The 23,544-nt window shown below is 48.2% G+C and overlaps 1 protein-coding gene across 1 annotated transcript; it reads right to left on the minus strand.

Annotated features, from left to right (window-relative positions):
- Positions 1-10,380: 10,380 nt before the first annotated feature.
- znf384a (zinc finger protein 384 a) lies at positions 10,381-23,269 on the minus strand (the record flags this gene model as incomplete). The annotated part of the gene is made up of 11 exons (XM_080531003.1): positions 23,148-23,269; positions 22,075-22,139; positions 21,273-21,579; positions 20,568-20,693; positions 18,443-18,591; positions 17,602-17,678; positions 16,869-17,093; positions 15,016-15,183; positions 14,165-14,243; positions 13,647-13,805; positions 10,381-10,740 (listed from the first exon to the last, which is right to left on the minus strand). The coding sequence occupies exons 2-11, from the start codon at positions 22,132-22,134 to the stop codon at positions 10,381-10,383; spliced, it is 1,710 nt and encodes a 569-aa protein (XP_080387129.1). The 5' UTR covers positions 22,135-22,139; positions 23,148-23,269.
- Positions 23,270-23,544: the final 275 nt, after the last annotated feature.

Consider the following 23,544-nt stretch of genomic DNA (forward strand, 5'->3'; position numbering starts at 1 on the left):
ATGACCATCTCCATATTTTCCTCCAGGTCCATCTTGAGCTGACTCCTCTCGTCTCTCACTCCCTCCAGTATCTTCTGGAGCTGGTCTCTCTCCTCAGTGAAAGAAGTCACTCAAGAGAGCAGCTTCTCCAACTCCTCTGCATGATTCTGAGGGCTGTCGATCTTCTCACACTGGAGGTGGTCTCTCTCAGCACGCCCAGAATCCAGCTCCTCACTCAACTGAGTAATCTGGTTTTGCAGCTCTGCAAGATGGGATCCATTCTCTGAACTATTTTCATTGTCCAAGCTAGTCTTAATCTGTGTATTCAAGTGTTGTATTTTCTCTTGTAGGTCTCTCTTGAGCTGGGTCCTCTCATCGCTCATATCTGAATGTTGCTCCTCCAGCTGCTCCACTGCAATTCTATTCGCAACCACCGGAGAGCAGTCATTTTGCTCGTTGCAGATTCCTTGGAGGGGTCCACTTATCACCCATCCCAGCCGGGTTTTAAAAGCGTACGGCCCCTCTCCAACACTGTTCACCACCTCCCAGGGTTCCATTAGCCTGGAGGCATTGGTGCCAATCAGCAAATCCACCTGGGCTTGGATGTGAGGGATGCAGATGCCATTCAAATATGACCACTTCGCCACTTCTTCATCTGAGATTATATTAGATGTTGACACAGGCATTTTCTCTTGGGTCAAAACTTCAGGAAGGCTGTAAAACTGTCCATTGTTACAGCCAGCAATCTCCAAACCTTGAAGAATAAAGCTTGAAACTTCCTGATCTGGCGCCATGGTACGCAACTGAACCTTTACTCTCCTTCCAGTCATTTTCAACCTTGTCATCAAGCTTTCAGAGCAGAATGTTGAAGTGCTTCCTGGGTCCAAAAATGCATATGTTTGAATTATTATGTCACCTTTGGAGGACTTAACTTGCACTGGGAGGATTGAGAGAATGCCGTCACTGCTACCGGCTCCTGTATGTCCAGAAAAGGTAGAGACGTGTGTGCGGTCACTTGATTTTTTCTGTAGCCCATCTGTGTCAATTTCCTTTTCCTTGTTTATGTGGAGAACACTTGGATGTTTCTGACCACACACCTTGCAACTCATGCGCCTTTCACAGTGTTTGCTCATATGTCCAGTTTGCAAACAAGCAAAACAAACGCCTTTCTCCTTCAGGAAACGTATCTTCTGTGTGTGTGCTTTCTTTTCCAATTGTGGGCATTGCTCCAACCCATGCTCAAGGGAGCAACACAGACACAGATTTGATTCTGTAGTCTTGTACTGTACACTTTGTCTCTTGCTTCTGTCATTGCTTGTAGACTCGGCAACATCACTCTGTTCAGTGTTTACAATAGTTGTAGCATAGGCATTTCCCTTGATCCTTGATGGTGATCTGTTCCTGTCACCAAATGGTTTCTTCTCTACAGGCTTTTCATAGCTACTGTACTGTAAATCTCCAAAAATAGGTTCGGATGCAATTCTCACTTGGCGCTCAACAAAAATAACAATATCTAAAAACTGAGCTCTGCGCTGATGGCGCTCCCAAAGCTCACACGCCTTTGTTCTCCATTTTTCTTTCAACTTGTAGGGGAGTTTCTGGATCACGGCTCGCATGTTAGCTGGCATGTCAAGTTCATTTATGTATTTCAATTCTTCCATTGCGTTACAGCACTCACGCAAAAGGAGTGAATATGCTTGCAGTCCTTTGACATCCTCAGCCTTCACCAATGGCCAGCCAAGCACCTTGTCCACATATGCAGCGGTAATTTTCAACTCATCCCCAAAATGCTCCTGCAGCAGTTCCATTGCTCTTTCATAACCTCTGTCGGGAGGCATAAGTTGACAACTGCGGACTAGCTCCTGAGGCTGCCCTCTTGTGTACTGCTGTAGGAAGTACAAACAATCACCTTTGTTGTTGGTCTTATTTACCACACAGTGTTGAAATGCTCGGACGAAAGCTCTGTATGACAGAGGATCTCCATGAAACACTGTAATTTCTCTTATTGGAAGGGAATTCATGTTTTGCTGTTGCACCAAGAGCTCCGTTATTTGATTTTGTGATTGAAGTAGACTGTAAATATTGCCGTCCTGGGTGTTAGGAGAAGGTACAACACCACAGTTAGCCTGACCGTGAGAAGATTGAACGGCATGTTCAGAATCCTGACTGCTTGAAATCTGCATGTGAGGAGATTTTATGACCTGTGCAGCATCCAGAATGTGGGAAGATTCCATGACCTGTCCAGAATCCATCATTTGGTTTGTTGTTCCATGTCTCTTTAACCTTGATGCCTTCTGGTTGGATTGTGAATGAGACTGTAGGCCTATATTTTGCTTTGGCTGCACATGCATGTTTTTCATAATAGTGCTTGGAAATGGATTGAATTCATTGGCCCCAGGATTGAGAGGTGTTTTCCTTTCCTTTGTGTACGATTCTTTAATTGAACTCCCTCCATCAGATTTCATAAACACTGCTAGTTTAGCAGAGGACACTGCAATCTCGGTGTTAAGTTCAAGCTGTTCCTGTTTCCTCCGAAGCTGCTCAGCCTGCTCCTGCAATACATGTTTGTCACGCAAAGCAGCAGCGCGCGTTTCTAGTGCAGCTTTCTCGGCTGCAGCTTCAATGCATTTTAATGAGACTGTAGAAGATCGGCCACTCCTTGAGCTGCCACGGCTCTTCTGTGATCGTTTACTTGAAACCTGCGTTCCCACATTAGAAACACTGTCATAAGGATGCACCTCATCTTCGTCGTCAATTTTGTAGTGATTGACAGCTCCATCAACATCATGAGCATCATTATTGCTTTCCAACCGTTTTGTAACTGCACCAGTCGATTCATTATCCATTTCACATTCCAACCATTTTGTAACCACATCTGTAAATTCATTGACACTCAACGTTTTGGCTTTATACCACACTTCATGCTTGTCAGCTTCATCGGCTGGCAGCAAAGGTAATAGAGTTGTGTGTGCATTTTGTGCGTCATGGCACATCAGTTTAAACTTGTCAAACTCGCATTTCACTGGTTCTTTACAATCCTTGTTGCTGTTAGACATCAGTTTATTAATAGTCTCCTTTAACTTGTTTGCTTTGTTCAAATGACATTTTCTTTTTGTTTGCAAAGTGTCTATTTTGTCTAGCAAGGCTTTTGTGAGCTGCCTTTTGCGTTTTAAATCCTCTGGGTTCATTTCCACAGGGCTGGCAGTAGCCACGCCCACCAGCTGTGCGTCATCACAATTTTTACTTTGCGCTGTAGCCATTGTTACATTCAGTCATTTGTTTACGCTTTGTTTTCAAACAAATTATCTCCAGCGACTTGGCTACTCACCACTCAACGACAGATTTCAGCTGTGGCAATTCAATCACTCACCCAGAGCTCTGAAACGGGTGGATCTGAAATGGATAGCCTACTGAAGTCGAGTTGTCCACTGGTCCGCTCGGTTCCATTCAAACGGAGGTAAACATCGGCTTAGTTTCCAATTCTTCTTTCTTGAAGCGCAGCACTTCACCAATTAGTCCACTCGCCCAAATGAGCTAGTCTTTGACTTAAATGTGGTGACTGTTTCCTCCTTAGTCACCGCGACTGTTGAACTGTAAACTTTAGTTGACTCGTGATACCAACACCGACGACTTCTGTACGTTGCAATCATTTGTTTACTTTAATATAAAAACATGATACACTAAAACAGTTTCGCGTGTGGCAACACGGTCAAAGACTGTGTGCTCACCAGTTCAATCAGTAACACCTGTAGCCTACCGGTGAGCTCACCTATATACCTGTGCACTCCTATGTCCTCGCCACTCAGTGGTCAACAGTAAAAATGACATCCAGCACAGACATAATGGCTGCAACACCAGGGTCTTATTAGTACTTGTGCCAAAGTCGATGCTAGTAATGTGAGCCAATGCAACTTTGTACCTGTTTTAGTACAGGTATGTTTAGGCGGACACCTATATGTTTAGGCCATTTGGAGATATTTTGGCACCATCTTTGACCTTTGACCTTTCTCATGTATCAGAATTTTTTTTTTTTTTGGGGGGGGGGGGGGGGGGATTTTTTGGGGTTGGCCGACCAATGGTATGGAAATTCGGCCTTGAAACCGGACATGACACATTCTCCAGTTGGAGAAAACTGGATGTGACTTAGGCTGTGTTTACCGTCTCGGGAAAAAAATGGTGGCATCGTATAGCATGCAAAATTGTGAAAAAAATGTGATATCGATGAAGAGAATTGATCGAGGTAAACTCTTTATATCACTTCGGATGCCGATGGGGGTCCGTTGGCTCCTATGAGGTTAAGCCCACATTGCCCCTCTCCAAATGCAGGCTATCTAGTTTCCCTGGTTAGACGAGAAGATTGGGGCACTTGGTGCAGACAGAGGCGCAGGGAGGGGGTGTACATTCGGGCACTGTAACTTCATGTGCCCTGGCTGTTTGCATGAGAAATACAGGTTGTGCTGCCTACAGTGAGCAGTGGTAGTGTGAGAACTGTCACCACAGACTGTACAGGCTCCTGAAGCTCCCCCTTCCCGGGACGAGTAGTAGCGGCCCCTGGCGGCAGGACTTCTCGCCATTCTGCTCAATACCTCATCAAGCATCCCAGCCATCTTGTCCATGCTGTTCTGGATTGAGGTGAGCTCCACACTTGGCTCTGGTTGTCGTGGTGGGGGCTGACTCACACACTGGCGCGGTGGGGGGAGACTCACACTCCGCTTGTGGGACTGCAACACAACATCAGGCTCCGGTCTCTCCATCCCCTGTGCATCAACGGTCATCACAGCAACGGCTTGCCTGGTACTACGTTCTGCTGCGGGCCTACTGGGCCTGGCCTTCAACTCTCTATGGTACTCATCAATCCGTTCCTGGACCTCTTTGGCTGTCCAGCTGCTAGCCAGCTTGCTCTTGAACACGACAGACAAGGAAGGCTCGTCACAGTATCTAACAAACATCATAGCCACCTCCCCATTGAGATCTCCCATCCCTTTCCCCTGGCGCTGCAGACCCTCCTCTGCTACATCAGCTGCCCTATTCAGGCGCACCCAGTAATCTAAGGGACTCTCATGGGCTCTGGGAAGCGTACTGTAGAAGTCGGCAAGTGGCATGCCACTCAGGTCACTGTATGTCAGGTCACTGAAATGCCGCTTCAGGATAGCATAGATGGCGTCTGGTTTCTGGTCAGCTCCAAGAGATGTGTCACTGCGTATTCCTATCTTCACCACATCTCTGGCTCTCCCCATCAGCTTGGACATAATCTCATCAGACTGATCCCCAATGTTAACGTTCCTCTTTCTCAGGTAAATAGACATCAAGTCGATCCATTCGTGGACAGAGCATTTGTCAGTTGACTCACCTCGGAAGATGGGAATTTCCTTGGCACTAGACCTCATAGCCATGCTGAACTGCGTGAGGTCCACTGACGCACCACAAGCCTGTGTACATCCGCTACGGTTACTGGTACTCTCCTTTTCTGACAGAAGCCTAGCTGTAACTGAATCTCCAATGTGTCTCCCCAACTCTGTGATCAAAACACATAGTTCCCTCAACGTGTTGTCTGTCTCACTAGGCTGGGGATGTATCGGAGGAGTATTGTCTGTCCCACCAGACTGGCGATAGACATGGGTAGGGGTGTCTGTCTCACTGGTCTCATGATTAACAGGGATAGTAGTGTCACCCTCACTAGGCAGGTGATAGGCAGGGGTAGAAGTGGGTAAAATGTAAGGACCCTGGGCACTCTGGCCTACCAAGAGACTAGCCCTACTGTACTCATCCAAGTCAGTAATCCCCCTACCACGCCCTAGAGAACCCACATAACCAGGCAGGTGTAATAAATCCTCTACCAAAACTCACTTTGGGACTTGCACCCCTACCATTAGGTTCTGAATCACAAAACTCCATGTTCGCACCCTCTGCCATATCTACTTACTAGTATCTAAATCGTATGACATAAAATTGACTGAATAAATTGTGCCAAAAGAAAATAAATCACTCAGTGTATAAAATAATGACCGACCCAAAACAAAAACACTCACTGTAAACCATTAGTGACAGGCAAATGGCAAATGGCAGTTAAAATCACTTCTACTGCTACCCAAGCTAAATAATTACTAGATCAGTACTAGACTAACTATTCAATTGCCTGCTAAATATTACTGTAGTACTCGTTCTGAGTTGTGTCTGATAAACTTGTCTGCTATACATATAACTGTATCATTCATGGAACCTCAATACATCTATGGGGCTCTTCGACAGCCGGCCTGGGGTCCGTAGGATGTTGGATCGGCGATGGGCTGATCCTTTGAAGTATCCGGGTCACGGCACCAGTTGTAACCCCTCACAATCCGGACAGACCAGGCAGGCACACAGGTTCACTTTCAAGCTGTTTATTTATCTGAATGTGCAAACAAAATGATGGTTATGTAATGGTAGGCTCCAGCACAAAACAGCTCTCACCCCATCTCAACCGCTCACAAAGACGAAAGGGGTGATCTACGGTGGCCTTCGTCATAACATAAAATGCGGCCAGTCCAACCACCACTAGGGGCACTACACACCGTATGCAGCCATGGGTAAATCAATTCAAAACACTTAACCAAATGATAAAAAGCAAACGATTTTGATGAACTTCAACCTATAACTTAAATATAATTTATAACCCTGTTACACAAGGACACACACACACAGGTCCTGTAGGAATAATCGTAATCAGAGAGTGTGACTAAAATGTGCATCTGGTGTAATTTAAGTTAAATGGAACTAAAAAGTTGAATTTTTGACGGCATTGTCTTACAAATGTGATCGTTGCATCTCAGTATCTCAATCTGACAATTGCTTTTGGGGAACCTTTAAAGTATGGTTCAACACTCCAAAATAGGGACGATAAGGGCATGGGTCACTGGTGCAGAGCCTTCGAACGACAGATCTACACTGTTGTGTGGGGGCCTATTCGGGGTGAAGATGGCATTTTGGGGAATCACGGGTGATCTCAATATGTCCCCACTGTACCATATCCACAGGTATGTCTACAGGGAAATATATGAGCGTTGAAACCAGGGGGGAGGTTATAACAGAAAGCTTTGAGGTTATAAAAGTTTAGCCTGAAAGCTAGGTTTAAATGTAAATGATTAGGCTTCAATGGGAAGCGAGTAGGAGAAAATAAAATAAAATAGCAGTGTTGAACAAAAACATGTTTTGAGGTAGAATACAGTAGTTTTCGAAGATACTGCTTGGTTGTTTTGTGTCCTGTGTTACAGACAACAATCAGATATCCACCAGAGGAGACAGAGGGGGGAAGAACAACCATGCCTCCTGTTCTCACACAGCCCAGCAGATAAGGGTGTTGATTGAGATCCTGTGCGGGGGGAGGGTCCACGGGAGACACACACCTCACAAGAGAAATGCCTCTCTTCGAAAGATTAAAGATTGAATATTGAACATTGGGGTATCATGGAAAATAAAAATAAAAATGTATTAACCTTTCTTCCCTCCACCTAGGTGAATCTGGTGAATGGGAATCTGGTGTAGGTTGATAGGACGTAAACAATATTGTTATGAGATTGCTAATCCCCTTTTTCACAGTAAAAGTGTATGCATTAAAGATTAGACAGGGTAGGCTGAACTCAGGAACCAGGAGTGGCCTTTGACCAATGTCTACTAAACAGGCTGTTGAAAAATACTTTTCTAAAACAAATGACTTGTTGTGGTAGTGTTATTGGAGTAACTATCATCTGACAGGAGATATCCATTCTGCTCTCAAGGAGTGTCAATTAGGGAACAGGACAGTAAGGTTTTGGTTTAAATTAGGTAGTGTATGTAGAGGTTTTAACACCACCTGTTGTTTCTACACATCCTTGACAATGAATGAGTTTCAGGGCGGGTCGGTGGTCAATCAACCTGACCCTGACTAGTGGAGGAACCGAATAGGGACTTTTCTCCCGCATGATTTATGTTGCTGATTTCCTTATACGCTTGCAAGGATGGTTAAAATCGTAGGTGTATTTCTTCCTAATATACTCTGTGTGTCAGTACAGGATCAACAATGTTGGCCTGTCATGTTTTGCCAAGCTTATCTGACACTCTGACACACACACACACACACACACACACACACACACACACACACACACACACACACACACACACACACTCTATTCTCATGTCACTCAGACAGACACATAATACATACCCATACACATACACACACACATTCTGCTTCTTCCAGGTCAGCCTGATCTTCACGGTTAGCAGTCACGCCACAAATAGACAGATTCAGGGTTGTTATCTTAAGACCTTGGGGGGTTGTAGGCGCCAGGGATGGTGAGCTCATTTCACAACGTAACATCTGAGATAACATGAAAAGTATTTAAACCAGTCTGTATTCAATAATGATGCGGAATGCTGGACAATGCTGAAGAAGCTATGATGTTGTTCTGAATAAATCTTATAGTAGTCATTCCGACCCGTGTTGATATTCTATTCCTTGTCAAATCGTGTCTGCTGCACACCTAATCTATTCTGAGATGACACAATGCATTTAAGATCACCAATCCTCAATAGATTGATCCATTCCATCATTTGACCGACAAGACGATTCTTCAAATCAATCAACCAGTCAACCAATCGGAAGCGTCAATAATAGTCATCATGAAACCGCTTCGGAGGACCAAGTTTCATAACATTGTTATTTTACATGATCGTTTTTCTTGAGATTGACACTCTTAAAAAAAAAGAAAACACTTCCTGTCAGATCGGAGGACAAGGGAGCGCATACTGCCACGACACCATACAAGGAGAACCAGCAAGGTTGTCTTCTTGGGCAACAATATTACTTTATTGTCCTTTACCAGGGGAGCAGTCATCTGGAGATGAACGTGTGAACTGTGTGTATATACAGCAAGGGCAGCGTAAAGGGTAGGTAATAACTGCATTAGAACAGAAGTAATAACAACATTAATAACAATATTGAAGACTGATAACTACGAGTATAAGCACGAGAACCAACCAATCACAAGCCTGTCCCACCAACAGGGAGAGCAGGACGGAGTTCGTGTGATTGGATGGGGGTAGAAATACATGTCAACGATTCAATTATAAACGTTATTTTGTTTTCTTTTCATTCTTTAGATATCTGTTTTGCTTTACAGAGGCAGAGAGGACAGTCCTTCCCTTTTTTTAAAAAAGAAAATGTCAATATCTATGAACAGGATAAGATTACAGTAACTCTCAATCAGTAATAATGAGGATAACATTGAAAGTTGCATACAATAATAGTATTGAAGGTAGGTAGTAATAGTCTGTATGAAAGTTAAAAAAACAACAACAACAACTCCAGTACCTGACAGCCATTTCATAGCTAGCACAAACGTCCCTGGCTGTTCTTCAGTGTTGCTTTACAAGAATGAGTTTCAGGATACTTTATAGATACCACATAGATACCATATACACTGAACTAAAATATAAACGAAAAAAACACTTTTAGTTTTTGCTCCAATTTTTCACGAGTTGAAATCAAAGACCTGTGACTTTTTCCCTGTACACAAAAGGCCTATTTCTCCCAAATTGTGTTCCCAAATGTGTTTAAAGCTGTGTTAGTGAGCAGAGATGATTAATCCATTCTCCTGACAGCTGTGGCATATCCAGATGCTGATTAGACAGCATGATTATTGCACAGGTGTGCTTTAGGCTGGTCCCAATAAAAGGCCACTCTAAACATGTGCAGTTATTATCACACAGCACAATGCCACAGATGTCGCAAGTTTTGAGGGAGAGTCTTAAGGTCTTTGATTTCAACTCGTGAGAAATCGGAGCAAAAACAAACAAGTGTCGCGTTTATATTTCTGTTCAGTGTAGATACCGTATAGATACCGTATAGAAAAACATAATTCTTAAATACAAAATGCGCTCGCTCAAACGTCTTCTCCCTCCATCATAAACATATTTCTCCGCTTTCCCGTCGCACGCAATTTCTCATTCACACATTCCTCTTCAGATAGAAAAATAACATATACATATGATGTACAACAACGACTACAAATGATGAGAAACTAAAGAGGTGGGGGGGGCGGTGTTACCCCATCCATCAAGTCCATCCATCCTTCAGTCCCTCAACCCCTTTTTTATCTGATTTCCCTTTTTCGACGACATCTCTCTTTTAGTGCATTCTTTCATCCCATCATCTCTACAATCCAGCTCTCCCTCCCCTCCTCCTCTCTGGTCTTCCTCCCTCCTTCCTCTCCTCCGCCGTTGATTGTTGTTTGTTTCATCGGCTTCCCTCTCCAGCACCCAAAGGCAGTGTAGTTTTTTTACTAAGTGCTCTCGCCTCCTCTCCTCCTCTCCTCCTCTCTTACATTCTGTCCATCCCCCCCCCCCCCCCTTCCCCTCCTCCTCCCCCCAGCCCCCCCTCCTCTACGAGTTCATGTGCTCCACCTGGATGGCGGAGGTGGACACGGTGAGGCAGAGGTCCTTGTGGGAGGACAGGTCCGCCACGCTCACAGGTTTGTACTGGATCTCCCCCGCCGTCACCATCTTGTACTGGTGCAGGTCGAAGGGACACTCCCCCTGCTGGAAGCTGCCGGGAGTGCTGCTGGGGTTGGGCTGCTGTTGGTTCTGGTTCTGGCCCACCCCTCCTCCCCCTCCTCCTCTCCCGCGGCCCCTCCCCCGGCCTCCCCCGGGGGCGTGGCCATGGGCCTGCTGGGCCGCCATGGCGGCAGCCACGGTGAGGGGGTCTGGGTTGTGCTTCCTCATGTGCTTCATCAGGTAGGTCTCCTGGGGGAGGGAGTAGAGGGAGGGAGAGGGGAAGGCGAAGGGGGAGGAGAGGGGAAGGAGAGGGGAGGGGGGAAGGGGAGGGGGGAAGGAGAGGGGAGGGGGGGAGGAGAGGGGGAAGGGGGAGGAGAGGGGAGAAGGAAGGAGAGGGGAGGGGGGAGGAGAGGGGAGGGGGGAGGAGAGGGGGAAGGGGAAGGGGGAGGAGAGGGGAGGGGAAGGGGAAGGGGGAGGAGAGGGGAAGGGGGAGGAGAGGGGAGAAGGAAGGAGAGGGGAAGGAGAGGGGAGGGGGGAGGAGAGGGGGAAGGGGGAGGAGAGGGGAGAAGGAAGGAGAGGGGAAGGGGGGAAGGAAAGGGGAGGGGGGAGGAGAGGGGAGGGGGGAGGAGAGGGGGAAGGGGGAGGAGAGGGGAGGGGAAGGGGAGGGGAGCGGGGAGGAGAGGGGGAAGGGGAAGGAGAGGGGAGAAGGAAGGAGAGGGGAGGGGGGAGAGGGGAGAAGGAAGGAGAGGGGAGGGGGGAGAGGGGAAGGGGGAAGGAGGGGGGGGAGGGGGGAGGGGAAGGGGAAGGGGGAGGAGAGGGGAAGGAGAGGGAGGGGGGAAGGGGAACAGAGGGTTGAGAGAAGGTGGAGAGAGCAGTCAGGATGCAGTAAAGGGAATGGGGTTCGTGGAACAACTGCGAGGGCTGGCTGGGGAGGTAGAACAATCGGAGGACGGGCTCCTTGTAACGCATGGAAGGGAATAAGGAACGATATCAGTCACGCGTTCCTCATTCCATTCATCGCGTGGAGCCTGTCCTCCGAATGTTTCTACCTCCACCAGCCTCCCCAGGTGCACACTCAGTAGGGCAGTAAACTGGAGGGAAACACAGTGTAGAAGGTGAATGTGTCCACATCAACAAGTTCACTACAGCGGGACCAGGGAACTGTATCACACACCTATCAGTACGGCAGAGGGAGGGTGGTGGAGGTAGAAATCGGAGGACGGACTCGGAGGACGCCCCCACCCTGGGGGCTATTCCACGAAGCTCGATAAAGTTCTAAGCCTCGATAAAGTTCTAAGCCTCGATAATGTTAGCTTGCGTTCGGTTCCATCAATGTGGCTCAAATAATTCGCTGCTTGGTTGAGCTCCTTCTGAGTCAGATATAATTAGCCTGGTCGCAACCAGGCTAAAACACTGGCTATAGTAATACGTGCGTCAAAAAAGGCTCACAGGCGGAAACTAAACCCCGAACGACAGTTCCTCATGTGTCTTTTAGGAAATATTAGTTCCCACTTCACACGAGATAGATAGATTAGATAGTTTGACTGTGTGATAGATAGATAATTTGAAAGTGTGATCGATCGATAGATAGTTTGATTGTGTGATAGATAACTAGATATTTTGAAAGTGTGATAGATAGATAGATCGATGGATACATAAATTAAAAAGTGTAAAAAATAAAATAAAATGAATAGGTATGTCTATCAACTTGCATTGCTGTTATCACAGCGGTCTGGTTGGCGCAGTGGTTAAGGCAGCCAGCTGGAGTTCCAAAGGTTGCGAGTTCGAGACTTGACTAAGTGATTATTATTTTATTTTTTTACATTTAACCGAAGATTTCATGCAAAGGCTTCAAACACCATTGTAATCGTGTCAGTTCTTGTAAATTAGCCTGCACCATAATTGTATAGCCTACATACTTTTTTAGATGAGATTTTAGATTAGATTCAGACAACGAAATGCAGTAAAAAGTGTGTCCGAAGAGGGATTCGAACCACGTCTAAAAATGATGAATAAATCCTGTGGCAGCGGTCGATACCACTAGGCCATTGTGGCGATATGACGGTTTGTAGCCTGCTGCTGATATCACCACAGTAGTAATATTCATTTATTAAAATATGAACATATAACAATAACTGGGGCTAGTATGACCTACGCATTTAATCGGTCAGCAATTTCTTGCCAAACCATTTCCTTCGCCTTGTTAATTGCGGCAGTATTGCACTATTTTACATCTTATTTTTCCGTCTTCATAAAGATCAATAATTCGGGAATGCTGCGCAAATGTAGTACCCCTGCAGAGTGGAGTATCTTCATTTCGACAGATCGACTCTTCGGGGCTCTTTATGTCTGCGTGCACGCGCCCATATCGAAGATTTGTAAGCCTGTCTTCTGTGAACACTGATGACACAAGGCTGATCCTCGTTCGAGGAATCACCTGAGGCTTGAATTCCAATCCCGAGTTGCCTGATCGCCTGATTTTTTTCAATCGCCGATATACTAAGCCACCTTTAGTGGAATGGCCCCCTGGACTCCTTCAAACTAGCCCTTTAAGCACATCTGTTCTCCAAGGCCTTCTTCTTTGGCCCCTAGTCATTGTTTCAGTTTTGGGTTTGTTGTTTTCTGTTTTGTCTGTCCGTTTCATTCCCTTGTAAAGCGTCCTTGGGTTTTTGAAAGGCGCTATATAAATCAAAGCTGTTATTATTATTATTATTATTATGGTAATGCATGGGATGGAATTCCACCAGCCTCCACTGCTGTACAATCAACGCTACAGGACGGAAATAAGATCAACTACTGGCTGTTTAACTGTTTACACTACCAACCAACTAACAGCGACCTCACCAAGCAGTTTCAGTAACACTGGTTACTGAATGAAATGCAAATGAACACTGCAGTCACTGAAGGAAATACAAATTAGTATACAGGATAGTGCTATGTGTTTTATGTGGTGTTTACCTAGCAACAACACTTTGATTGGCTACAAAATTAAGCATCACCATTTATGCATGTTTTGGTGAATAAAGTCACCCCATGGCCACTCTAGAACGTTGACAATGTGGGTGACTTTATTCACCCTCGGCACTGAATGAGTTAAGGGCCGGGGCTAGGTCACTGGGCAGGGGAGGGGCTTGGGGGGTGATTGACAGACGTACCGAGGTGTATGCGCGGTTGCAGAGGCCGCAGGAGTAGAGCTTGGCGTGCTTCACTGTGTGGCTGGACAGGTGCACCTCCAGGCTGGCGGCGTCCGTGTAACCACGGTTACAGTTGTGACACTTGTAGGGCTTGTCTTTGTTGTGCTGGCGGCGGTGAGACTGGGAGAGGAAGAGAGAGACGGGCAGGGCGTTGGTGACATCATCATTAAAGAGACGCGGGGGCGTTGGTGACATCATCATTAAAGAGACGTGGAGCGTTGGTGACATCATCATTAAAGAGGGGGCGTTGGTGACATCATCATTATGTCTGTCTGTCTATCAATCCATCCATCCACCCAAAACCCACCTATCTATCTGTCTGTCTGTCTGTCTGTCTATCTATCTATCTATTCATCCATCCATCCATCCATCCAAAACCCACCTATCAGTCAGTCAGTCGGTCGGTCGGTCGGTCGGTAAGTAAGTAAGTAAGTACAAGATGGTGAGGCTGAGTTAAGGTGGAAGAGGAGGTGTGGTACCTGGAGGTTGGACAGCTGTGTGAAGGCTTTCTCACAGCCGAGGTGAACACACTTGTATGGTCGGTCCCCAGTGTGGATCCTGTCAAGGCGAAACACAACACCAGTGAACTCCCAGCAGCCTCTAGGAAGCCCATTACTTCTGTGGCAGAAAATATGCCTAAGACACAGACAAGAGTGTGGGAGAGGTGGAGAGGAGAGAGTGGAGTGGAAGGTGGAGTGGAGGAGAGGAGAGGAGAGAGGGATGGAGAAAGGAGTTGTGGAGGGAGGAGAGGAGTGGAGGTTGTGACTGGCCGTGTGCCTGTTACCTGTGGTGCTGCTTTACCTGTCTGTCTGTCTGTCACCTGTCTCTCTGTCTGTCTGTCACCTGTCTCTCTGTCTGTCTGTCACCTGTCTGTCTGTCTGTCACCTATCTGTCTGTCACCTGTCTCTCTGTCTGTCTGTCACCTGTCTGTCTGTCTGTCTGTCTGTCTGTCTGTCTGTCACCTGTCTGTCTGTCACCTATCTGTCTGTCACCTGTCTGTCTGTCACCTGTCTGTCTGTCTGTCACCTGTCTGTCTGTCTGTCACCTGTCTGTGTGTCACCTGTCTGTGTGTCACCTGTCTGTGTGTCACCTGTCTGTGTGTCACCTGTCTGTCTGTCACCTGTCTGTCTGTCACCTGTCTGTGTGTCACCTGTCTGTGTGTCACCTGTCTGTGTGTCACCTGTCTGTCTGTCACCTGTCTGTCTGTCACCTGTCTGTGTGTTACCTGTCTGTGTGTCACCTGTCTGTGTGTCACCTGTCTGGGTGTCACCTGTCTGTGTGTTACCTGTCTGTGTGTCACCTGTCTGTGTGTCACCTGTCTGTGTGTTACCTGTGGTGCTGTTGTAAGTGGCTGAGCTGTCTGAATGTCTTCTGGCAGTAGGAGCAGGTGTAGGGCTTGGCCCCGCTGTGGATGCGGATGTGCTGGGCCAGGTAGCTGGAGTTGGCGAAGGACTTGGAGCAGTGGGGGCACTTGTGGGGCTTGCCTTCAGTGTGGTTTCTAACAAGGGAGGGGAGGGGGGGGGGGAGGGGGGTGGAGAGAGAAAGAGAGAGAGAGAGATTTATATATCAAATCAAGTTGACGATCCAGATATCATCAAATGGTAAAAGAAAATTGTAAATCATCTAAATCTGTCCAAATTGAAATTGTGCTCTTTTTCTGCTGTGTCTTGAGTTTGGGAACACAGAACGGAAACATACAGCTAGCACAGTCACCCTTCCCCCCTCTCTCTCTCTGTCTCTCTCTCGTCTCTCTCTTTCTCTCTGTCTGTCTATCTGTGTGTCTCTGCCTGTAGTGTGCTAGAGATAGTGTGTGGCCATTCTGCAGGGCCATTCACCCTAACCTAATGAGAAGGGAATTGTGTGAAGTGTGTGTCTTTCCCTTGAGACCAACAGCCAACACCTAAACAGTCTGCAGTGCATGGGAGGGAGAGAGGAGGGAAGGAGGGAGGGAGAGAGGGAGGGAAGGAGGGAAAGAGGGAGAGGGAGCGAGAGAGGGAGAAGGAAAGAGGCAGGGAGAGAGGGAGAGGGAGGGATGGAGGGAGAGAGGGAGAAGGAAGGAGGGAGGGAGAGAGGGAGGGAAGGAGGGAGGGATGGAGGGAAGGAAGGAGGGGGGGAGAGAGGGAGAGGGAGGGATGGAGGGAGAGAGGGAGAGGGAGGGAGGGATGGAGGGAAGGAAGGAGGGGGGGAGGGAGAGGGAGGGAGGTAAGAGATACAGTAGGGAAAGAAAAAAGAAGACTCAACCCGGGGAGGCTGGTGGAGGTAGAAATGGGAGGACAGGCTCATTGTAACGCATGCAATGGAATCAGGAAGGAATGAGCCTGTTCTCCGATGACAGGGTGACAGGGAGGTAGAGAATGAGAGAGTGAGAGAGAAGAAAGAGAAGGATGAGGAGACATTAACAGAGAGAAAGATGGGAGGTGAAAACAGACATGACAGGCAGCCGACAGAAACAGGGACAAGACGTTTTCACCAGAGTAGGCGAGAGACATTTTGTAAAAAAAACAACAACAAAAAACCTTTAAACCTTTTAACCTCTCTGTAAACATGAGGTGTCCATGTTTAAAGGATGACATTTTGACAGGCACAAAACGACCAGCGACGTGCCAAATTCGGAACCCCCTGTAAAAATATCGCTCCCCCTGTCATGGCACATTGACTTTGAATGAATATACATCAACATACACTGCTAGAAGAATTGGCAGAAATGACGTGCGTTTTCAAAATGAGGCCCTGAGAATCTGTCGCACTACAAATCTACCAAACCCAACACAAATCTGACTGCAGCTAAATGTTCCGACACCTTTATCACTATAACTAGTCACTCATCTCCTGTTATTTCTGTGTAGTTGTCTGTGACTGTTGCAGTCACACACAGTCTCACACACACACACACACACACACACACACACACACACACACACACACACACACACACACACACACACACGCCTATTCAAGAAACATCCCCCTAAACCTCAAACCACACACCCACACATTCAGTCTCACACACCACGGGGGGAGGCCGGTGGAGGTAGAAACCTGTCGGACGGGGCTCATTTACAACACATGGAGATGGTAATAAGCAATAAGGTATCAGACGCTCATTCCGTCCCCATGCGTTAACGATGAGGCCCCCTGTAACCTCCACCGGCCCGCCTGTAATACACACTCCAGTAGCAGTACCGTGTGTGTTGCTGTAAGTGGCTGAGCTGTCTGAATGTCTTCTGGCAGTAGGAGCAGGTGTAGGGCTTGGCCCCGCTGTGGATGCGGATGTGCTGGGCCAGGTAGCTGGAGTTGGCGAAGGACTTGGAGCAGTGGGGGCACTTGTGGGGCTTGGCCTCCGTGTGGGACTTGGCGTGGATCTGCATGTCCGACTTGCTGAAGAACGTCGCGGCACACATACGGCACCTGGGGGGGGGGGAGGGAGAGAGAGGGAAAGATGAGGGAGAAGAGAGAGAGAGACAGAGGGAATGTGAGAGAGAGAAAGAAGAGGGAGAGATGAGGGAGAGAGTGTGAGATAGGGAGAAGAGAGAGAAACAGAGGGAGTGTGTGAGAGAGAAAGAAGAGAAAGAGAGAGAGAGATGGGGAGAGAGTGTGTGAGAGAGAGTGTGTGAGAGAGAGACAGAGGGAGTGTGAGAGAGAGAAGAAAGAGAGAGAGAGAGAGAGATGGGGAGAGAGTGTGTGAGAGAGAGAGGGAGAGAGAGAGACAGACAGGGAGAGAGTGTGTGAGAGAGACAGACAGGGAGAGAGTGTGAGAGTGAGACAGACAGACAGGGAGAGAGTGTGAGAGAGAGACAGAGGAAACTGAGTGACGTGCCATGTTTAAGACACAAGATATAACACTTGATGGTTACAATGATGTTATGATTGCATAGTCCTAAAATCCCATCTGGAAGGCAGCGAGGTGCTCTCCTACCTGTAGGATTTGGTCCCGTCCTTGTTGGTATGGTCGTCCTCGTCATTGGACAGGTCGTAGGGGTCGGTAGTGTGGGGCTGAAACCAGATCAAACACAGGACTTAGGGTGTGTTCTCACTAGAACATTTGTTTCACTTGGAATCGGAGTTTGGAGCTGTGAGAACGCGCATTCGAAGTCGCTCCCGGAGCAAAGAACCGAGGGATGCTCCGCTTGAAAAGGGTGGTTTCGCTCCGGTTACAAAACGACGCATTCATCACTTTGCTTCGCTTCGCTTTTGGTGAGAACGCTGCTCGAGGCTGTCCATAGGAAAACAGCAGCGCACGCGTGTTGATCTGGTTTAGAGTGGGACGAATTCCATAATGTTGGAGCTACAACAGTAAAAGCACGGCCACCCTTTGTTTTGAGCCACGGTGACCCCTGTGAGTAAAAATCTTCTCAGTTACCTGTCCCCTGTACCCAGGTCAGTCACAGTTACCTGTCCCGTCCCCAGGTCAGTCACAGTTACCTGTCCCCTGTCCCCAGGTCAGTCACAGTTACCTGTCCCCTGTCCCCTGGTCAGTCACAGTTACCTGTTCCCTGGTCAGTCACAGTTACCTGTCCCCTGGTCAGTCACAGTTACCTGTCCCCAGGTCAGTCACAGTTACCTGTCCCCAGGTCAGTCACAGTTACCTGTCCCCAGGTCAGTCACAGTTACCTGTCCCCTGTCCCCAGGTCAGTCACAGTTACCTGTCCCCAGGTCAGTCACAGTTACCTGTCCCCAGGTCAGTCACAGTTACCTGTCCCCTGTCCCCAGGTCAGTCACAGTTACCTGTCCCCTGTCCCCAGGTCAGTCACAGTTACCTGTCCCCCGGCAGCCAGGTGAGCCAGGATCAACGCATCACTTCCTGGAGGCAGCATGGCCCTCGGCATCATCGCCTTCTTCTTCCTGCCCCGCTTCCCTGGCGTTGGCATGACGATGGCCGGGGGGATGGCAATGTCCTCTTTCTTGTCTAGAAGAGGAATGATTGAGAAAAGGGGGGAGGGGGGGGGGGTGAAAGAGAAAGAGAGGAGAGAGGGAAGGGGGAGGTGGGGGGGGGAGAAAGAGTGGAGAGAGGGAAGGGGGAGGGGTGAAAGAGAAAGAGAGGAGAGAGGGAAGGGGGAGGAGAGAAAGAGAGGAGAGAGGGAAGGGGGAGGGGGGGGTGAAAGAGAAAGAGAGGAGGGAGGGAAAGATAGAAGATATGGCTCCCATTAAAAAAGAAATAAAATAAAAAACACACACACACACCAGAAATCATACTACATATCCCATAATGCTCTCCACCCAGTCTACACAACTGTTGTCCAATTAGGTGGCTTCGACTATGTGAGTGGACAAACCAGCTCCATAACATCTTCATCTAAACACGAGGGCACCTTGAATCTGGGGGCTTGATTGAAGGTGAAGTGTGTCGTTTTTTGAACATCGCTGCCCCCTCCTGGCGACAGTGTAAATTATACATGATGCTATGTTTTCTAAAAAAACGGCAATTGTAAACGAACCAAATAAAATAGGTACATAAACGCCAGCACTCGACTAGGATGCTTTGTTTAGACCATAACACATCGCTCTGCCAACTCTACATCATGTGATCTTATTCCTTGATCACTACCGATTTCTCGTGGCTATTCAGCACTGTTTTTAAGCTCAAATCTACATACTGGACTTTTAACTCATTCAGTCACAAGGGTAAATAAAGTGACACAAATTGCCAACATTCGAGAGTGCCACGAGTGACTTTATTCACCAAAAATGAGAGGAAAAAACCCCCATAAATAATGATGCCTCATTTTTTTTAACCAATCAAAGTAAAATAAACAAATTTTAAAAAAGTAAAAAAAAAAAGTAAAAGTAAAATCAAAGTAGGCTACTGTTGCTAGGTAAAAAAACACCACATAAAACACTTGGCACTCTAGGTGGTGAGTGTTCTGGAATTCTTTGGCAGTTGGTGAATTCGTAACGGACATATACTGTATCTTCAACATCAGTTGGCCAGAGCGGCTTGCCTCAGACAAGCTATGCTATTATTTTCAGTTCCAAAGACTCCTCAATATATGGGGGAGTTATTAAACCAAGCTGCTGTAAAATGTCTGATAATGTCTGAAAATTGTCTCAGAAAAAAAAAAAACGGTCCAAATCCTCCAACAGAACCAGCCTGTAGTTGTATGAGCGGACATTTACCGTTGAAGCCGTTGCAGGGCAGAACAACAAGCAGTCCCTGTTGGTCCTCACCATAGATATAGAATGAGTAGAATGAGGGTACTCACAGCCCCTCCCCTGGTGTGTACTCACAGCCCCTCCCCTGGTGTGTACTCACAGCCCCTCCCCTGGTGTGTACTCACAGCCCCTCCCCTGGTGTGTACTCACAGCCCCTCCCCTGGTGTGTACTCACAGCCCCTCCCCTGGTGTGTACTCACAGCCCCTCCCCTGGTGTGTACTCACAGCCCCTCCCCTGGTGTGTACTCACAGCCCCTCCCCTGGTGTGTACTCACAGCCCCTCCCCTGGTGTGTACTCACAGCCCCTCCCCTGGTGTGTACTCACAGCCCCTCCCCTGGTGTGTACTCACAGCCCCTCCCCTGGTGTGTACTCACTGTGGCTGTAGAAGTAGAGAGAGGAGGGCTGGCTGGTCTCTGACAGAAACCGAGAGAAGAGAACACACTCAACACATCTGTGCTAACTAGCTCACTCGCTCGCTCCCTCTCTCTCACACCGAGAGAAGGTCAGGGGTCTTGGGGATGCCTGTATGTAAATGTGTGTGTGTATGTGTGTGTGTGTGTGTGTGTGTGTGTCTGACTTGAAGTATTCTGCTGTGTTCTCTCTTCTCTGTGATTAAGCCAGGGTCGCAAGCCGCTCAGACGCACAAGCTATCAAAGTCCAGGGCCAGATAACAGGCGCTGGAGGGAACGGGGGGCGGTGGTTGCAGCTGGTACCTGTGGTGCAGGGCGTACCTGTGGTGCTGGGGTGGTGCAGGGCGGACACTATCATGGCGGTGGACTGCGGTCCGGAGACAAAGGACTGTGTGGAGGCGGGAGGGGAGACCAGCGTGCCCTGGGGGGTGGTTATCACAAGCCCTGCTGAGGGGGGGGGGGGGGGGGAAGAGAGAGAGAGAGAAGGAGGGGGGGGGGGGGGAGAGAGAAAGAGAGAGAGGGGAGAGAGAGGGAGAAAGAGAGACAGAGAGAGAGAGACAAAAAGAGGGAGAGAGAGAGAGAGAGAGACTGTCATCTGACAGCACCACAGACTCCCTCCATCTGTCCGTCCCAGGAGAACAACAGCATACATTACACACACATACACACACACTACAAAAACACAATGACACACTGTGAACAATTGTGACACACAGAATTGTGACAGACGGCACAGCTGGACGGGAGACACACACACACACACACACACACACACACGTGGACCCCAGGGGAGGCTGAGGGGAGGTAGAAACGGGAGGACGGGTGGGCTTCATTGTAATTGAGATTGGGACGGAATCAGGAACGGTAACCTGGTGGTCATCGCTCCTCATTCCGTCATTCCGTTCCATGCTTGACAATGAGGCCCGGCCGTCTTCCGATTCCTACCTCCCCCCGGCCTCCCCCCAGCCTCCCCCCGGTCTCCCCCCAGCTTCCCCTGGTTGCTAGGCAGGCTGCATGCCCTCTCACCTGCTGTCATGATGCCAGTGGAAGGTACCGGCACCACGGTGATGTTCTGAGAGGCGTGAGCCTGGTGCAGATGCCCCCCGACGGCGTTCAAGGGAGCGCCACCCCCACCGCCTCCCCCTCCCCCTCCTTCCTGCTTGGGCACCCGCCCCCCGCCGGCGCCAGCGTCCATGGCAACGGAGCCCGGGACGCAGAGGACGGCCGTGGGGTAATGAGAGGAGGAGGAGGAGGAGTGGGGGGGGAACGACGGAGAACCCTTCTCGGGCCCCAGCTGCTCCTTCATCTTGTTGAGGAACATGGCGTTCTCAATCTCCAGGGGGTCAAAGGTCAAGGGGGTCAAGAGAGGTGAGACGGGGGGCGAGGTGGGGTGGAAGAGGGGGGGGGGAAGATGGGTAACAGAGAGCATGGGTGAGACGCGGAAAGGATTGAAGAGAGGAGGGTGGTGTTGGGGAGAGGGGGAAGAGGAGGGTGACAGGAGAGATCATTGTGTAGAATACAATACTGTATTCATAATACAGACTGTTATGTGCATGACAGGGGAGGCTGGCGGAGGTAGAAGTCGGAGGACGGGCTCATTGTAACGTGAGGAACGTGTGTTCCTCATGCCCGTCCTCCGATTTCTACCTCCGCCAACCTCCCCTGGCTCATGAACAGCGTGTGAGGTTTAGCCATCCTCACCTTAAGGTGGCATGCTCAGCTTATTACTTGTTAGTGCCAACACAAACTGTGTCTGCGGCACCCATGTGTGTTTCAAGATCCAATAATAACGTTTGTGTTTATATAAGTCCAATAATAAAGTCTCTACCTGTCCTTGAACTGTGGGAACGGGAGACCAGAAGTATGAGTTGAAATGGGAATCTTCCATGATCTCTGCAATTGAAAAGCAACATTCACTTCACTGTCAGCTGAATTGAGAACATGCCCTCCTCATCTGACTAACTGTCTCACCGTTGAGATGAGTACAAGAAAGGGCAAAATAATCATTCATTTCCTTTATTTACATGCGTTTATTCAAGTGTGTGTAGAGTTAACTTGGGAAAAGAATAGACGTTTTGGGAATGCCCTGGCTGCAGACAAGAGGTTGGAGTATTCAGGCTATGATGACAACGGTCATGCACAGCCGATCACACAAACAAACGCATGCACATTACTGTATAGCAGTGCTGCACCACTTGTGACCTCCGTACATCGAGGGAAATATCTAGAGGTTCACCTACATGCAATCGGATAACTTTCGCTGTCACATGCAAATATTGTTTTGACTAATTGAGCATGTGCATGCTTTAGAGACATAATTATCTTTAGAAAGGGAGACGTTACATTGTTGAAATGGTATTATATGCATATGCCTTGCCTAGTTCTGGCTGCAGACATATTTCAATATGCCATAGCTGCACATCAGCACAGTCACCAAGCTAAACGACTAGGTGCTGCTTATAGCAAAGGTAGTTAACTCTACCAACCACTGCCCCTGGCAAAACTAGTCAATTATCATAATAGTTCGATTTTTATCATCAATGCATGAGAGAAATATGAGCTGGCTCCATTAATTTCAGCTTTTGTTCGCCAGCTTCAGCTTGCTACCATGCGGCCTATATCTGAAGTCTGTAAACAAATTAACTTCCTGCTTCAGAACAATAACACCACACTGCCAATTCGTCCATCCCTCCACTCTTTCGCCTCACTGAGAATAGAAAAAAAACGGGGGGGGGGGGGGGGGGAAACGAATAGATAAAAAAAATAAAAAAAACGACGCCGATGCGAGACGCAGATCCATGCAGACTTCCGGCTGGAGAGACAGTGGAGAGAAGCAGCTCGTCTGAGTTGCTCTAAAACACAGAAATAATGAACAATTGAGTGAAACTCGATGTTAATTACCGGTGCATGCGATTCCCTCTCAACCCCAGGGTCCCTCGGGTTGGAAAAGTTCGGAAAACTCAGTCCAAATCCGCCCGAACCCTCAGATTTGCTGATTATTTCCCTCGTTTTTTCCCCCCTTTTCCCCAGTTGTGGGTCTGCCCGATTCCTCCGCAACACACTTCCGGGGGGATCAGGTCAAGCAAAGATGTGGAGGAGCCAGAGGGTTCACTCAGCAGCCAGATCCAGCGGCGGCGCAGAGAACTGGAGGAGCCAGAGGGTTCACTCAGTATCCATTTCCGTCCGCAGTCTGTGGAAAGAACAAGGACTGGGCTTTTTTTTGTTCAATGCTGGAAATCAATAGGGTGGCTGTTTGTGCGTTTCTGTTTCACTCATGCTTTCACCTTGTCCCTTCTTG

The sequence above is a fragment of the Nansenia antarctica genome (assembly GCF_963989245.1).
Source record: "Nansenia antarctica genome assembly, chromosome: 5".
NCBI classification, from domain to species: domain Eukaryota; kingdom Metazoa; phylum Chordata; class Actinopteri; order Argentiniformes; family Microstomatidae; genus Nansenia; species Nansenia antarctica.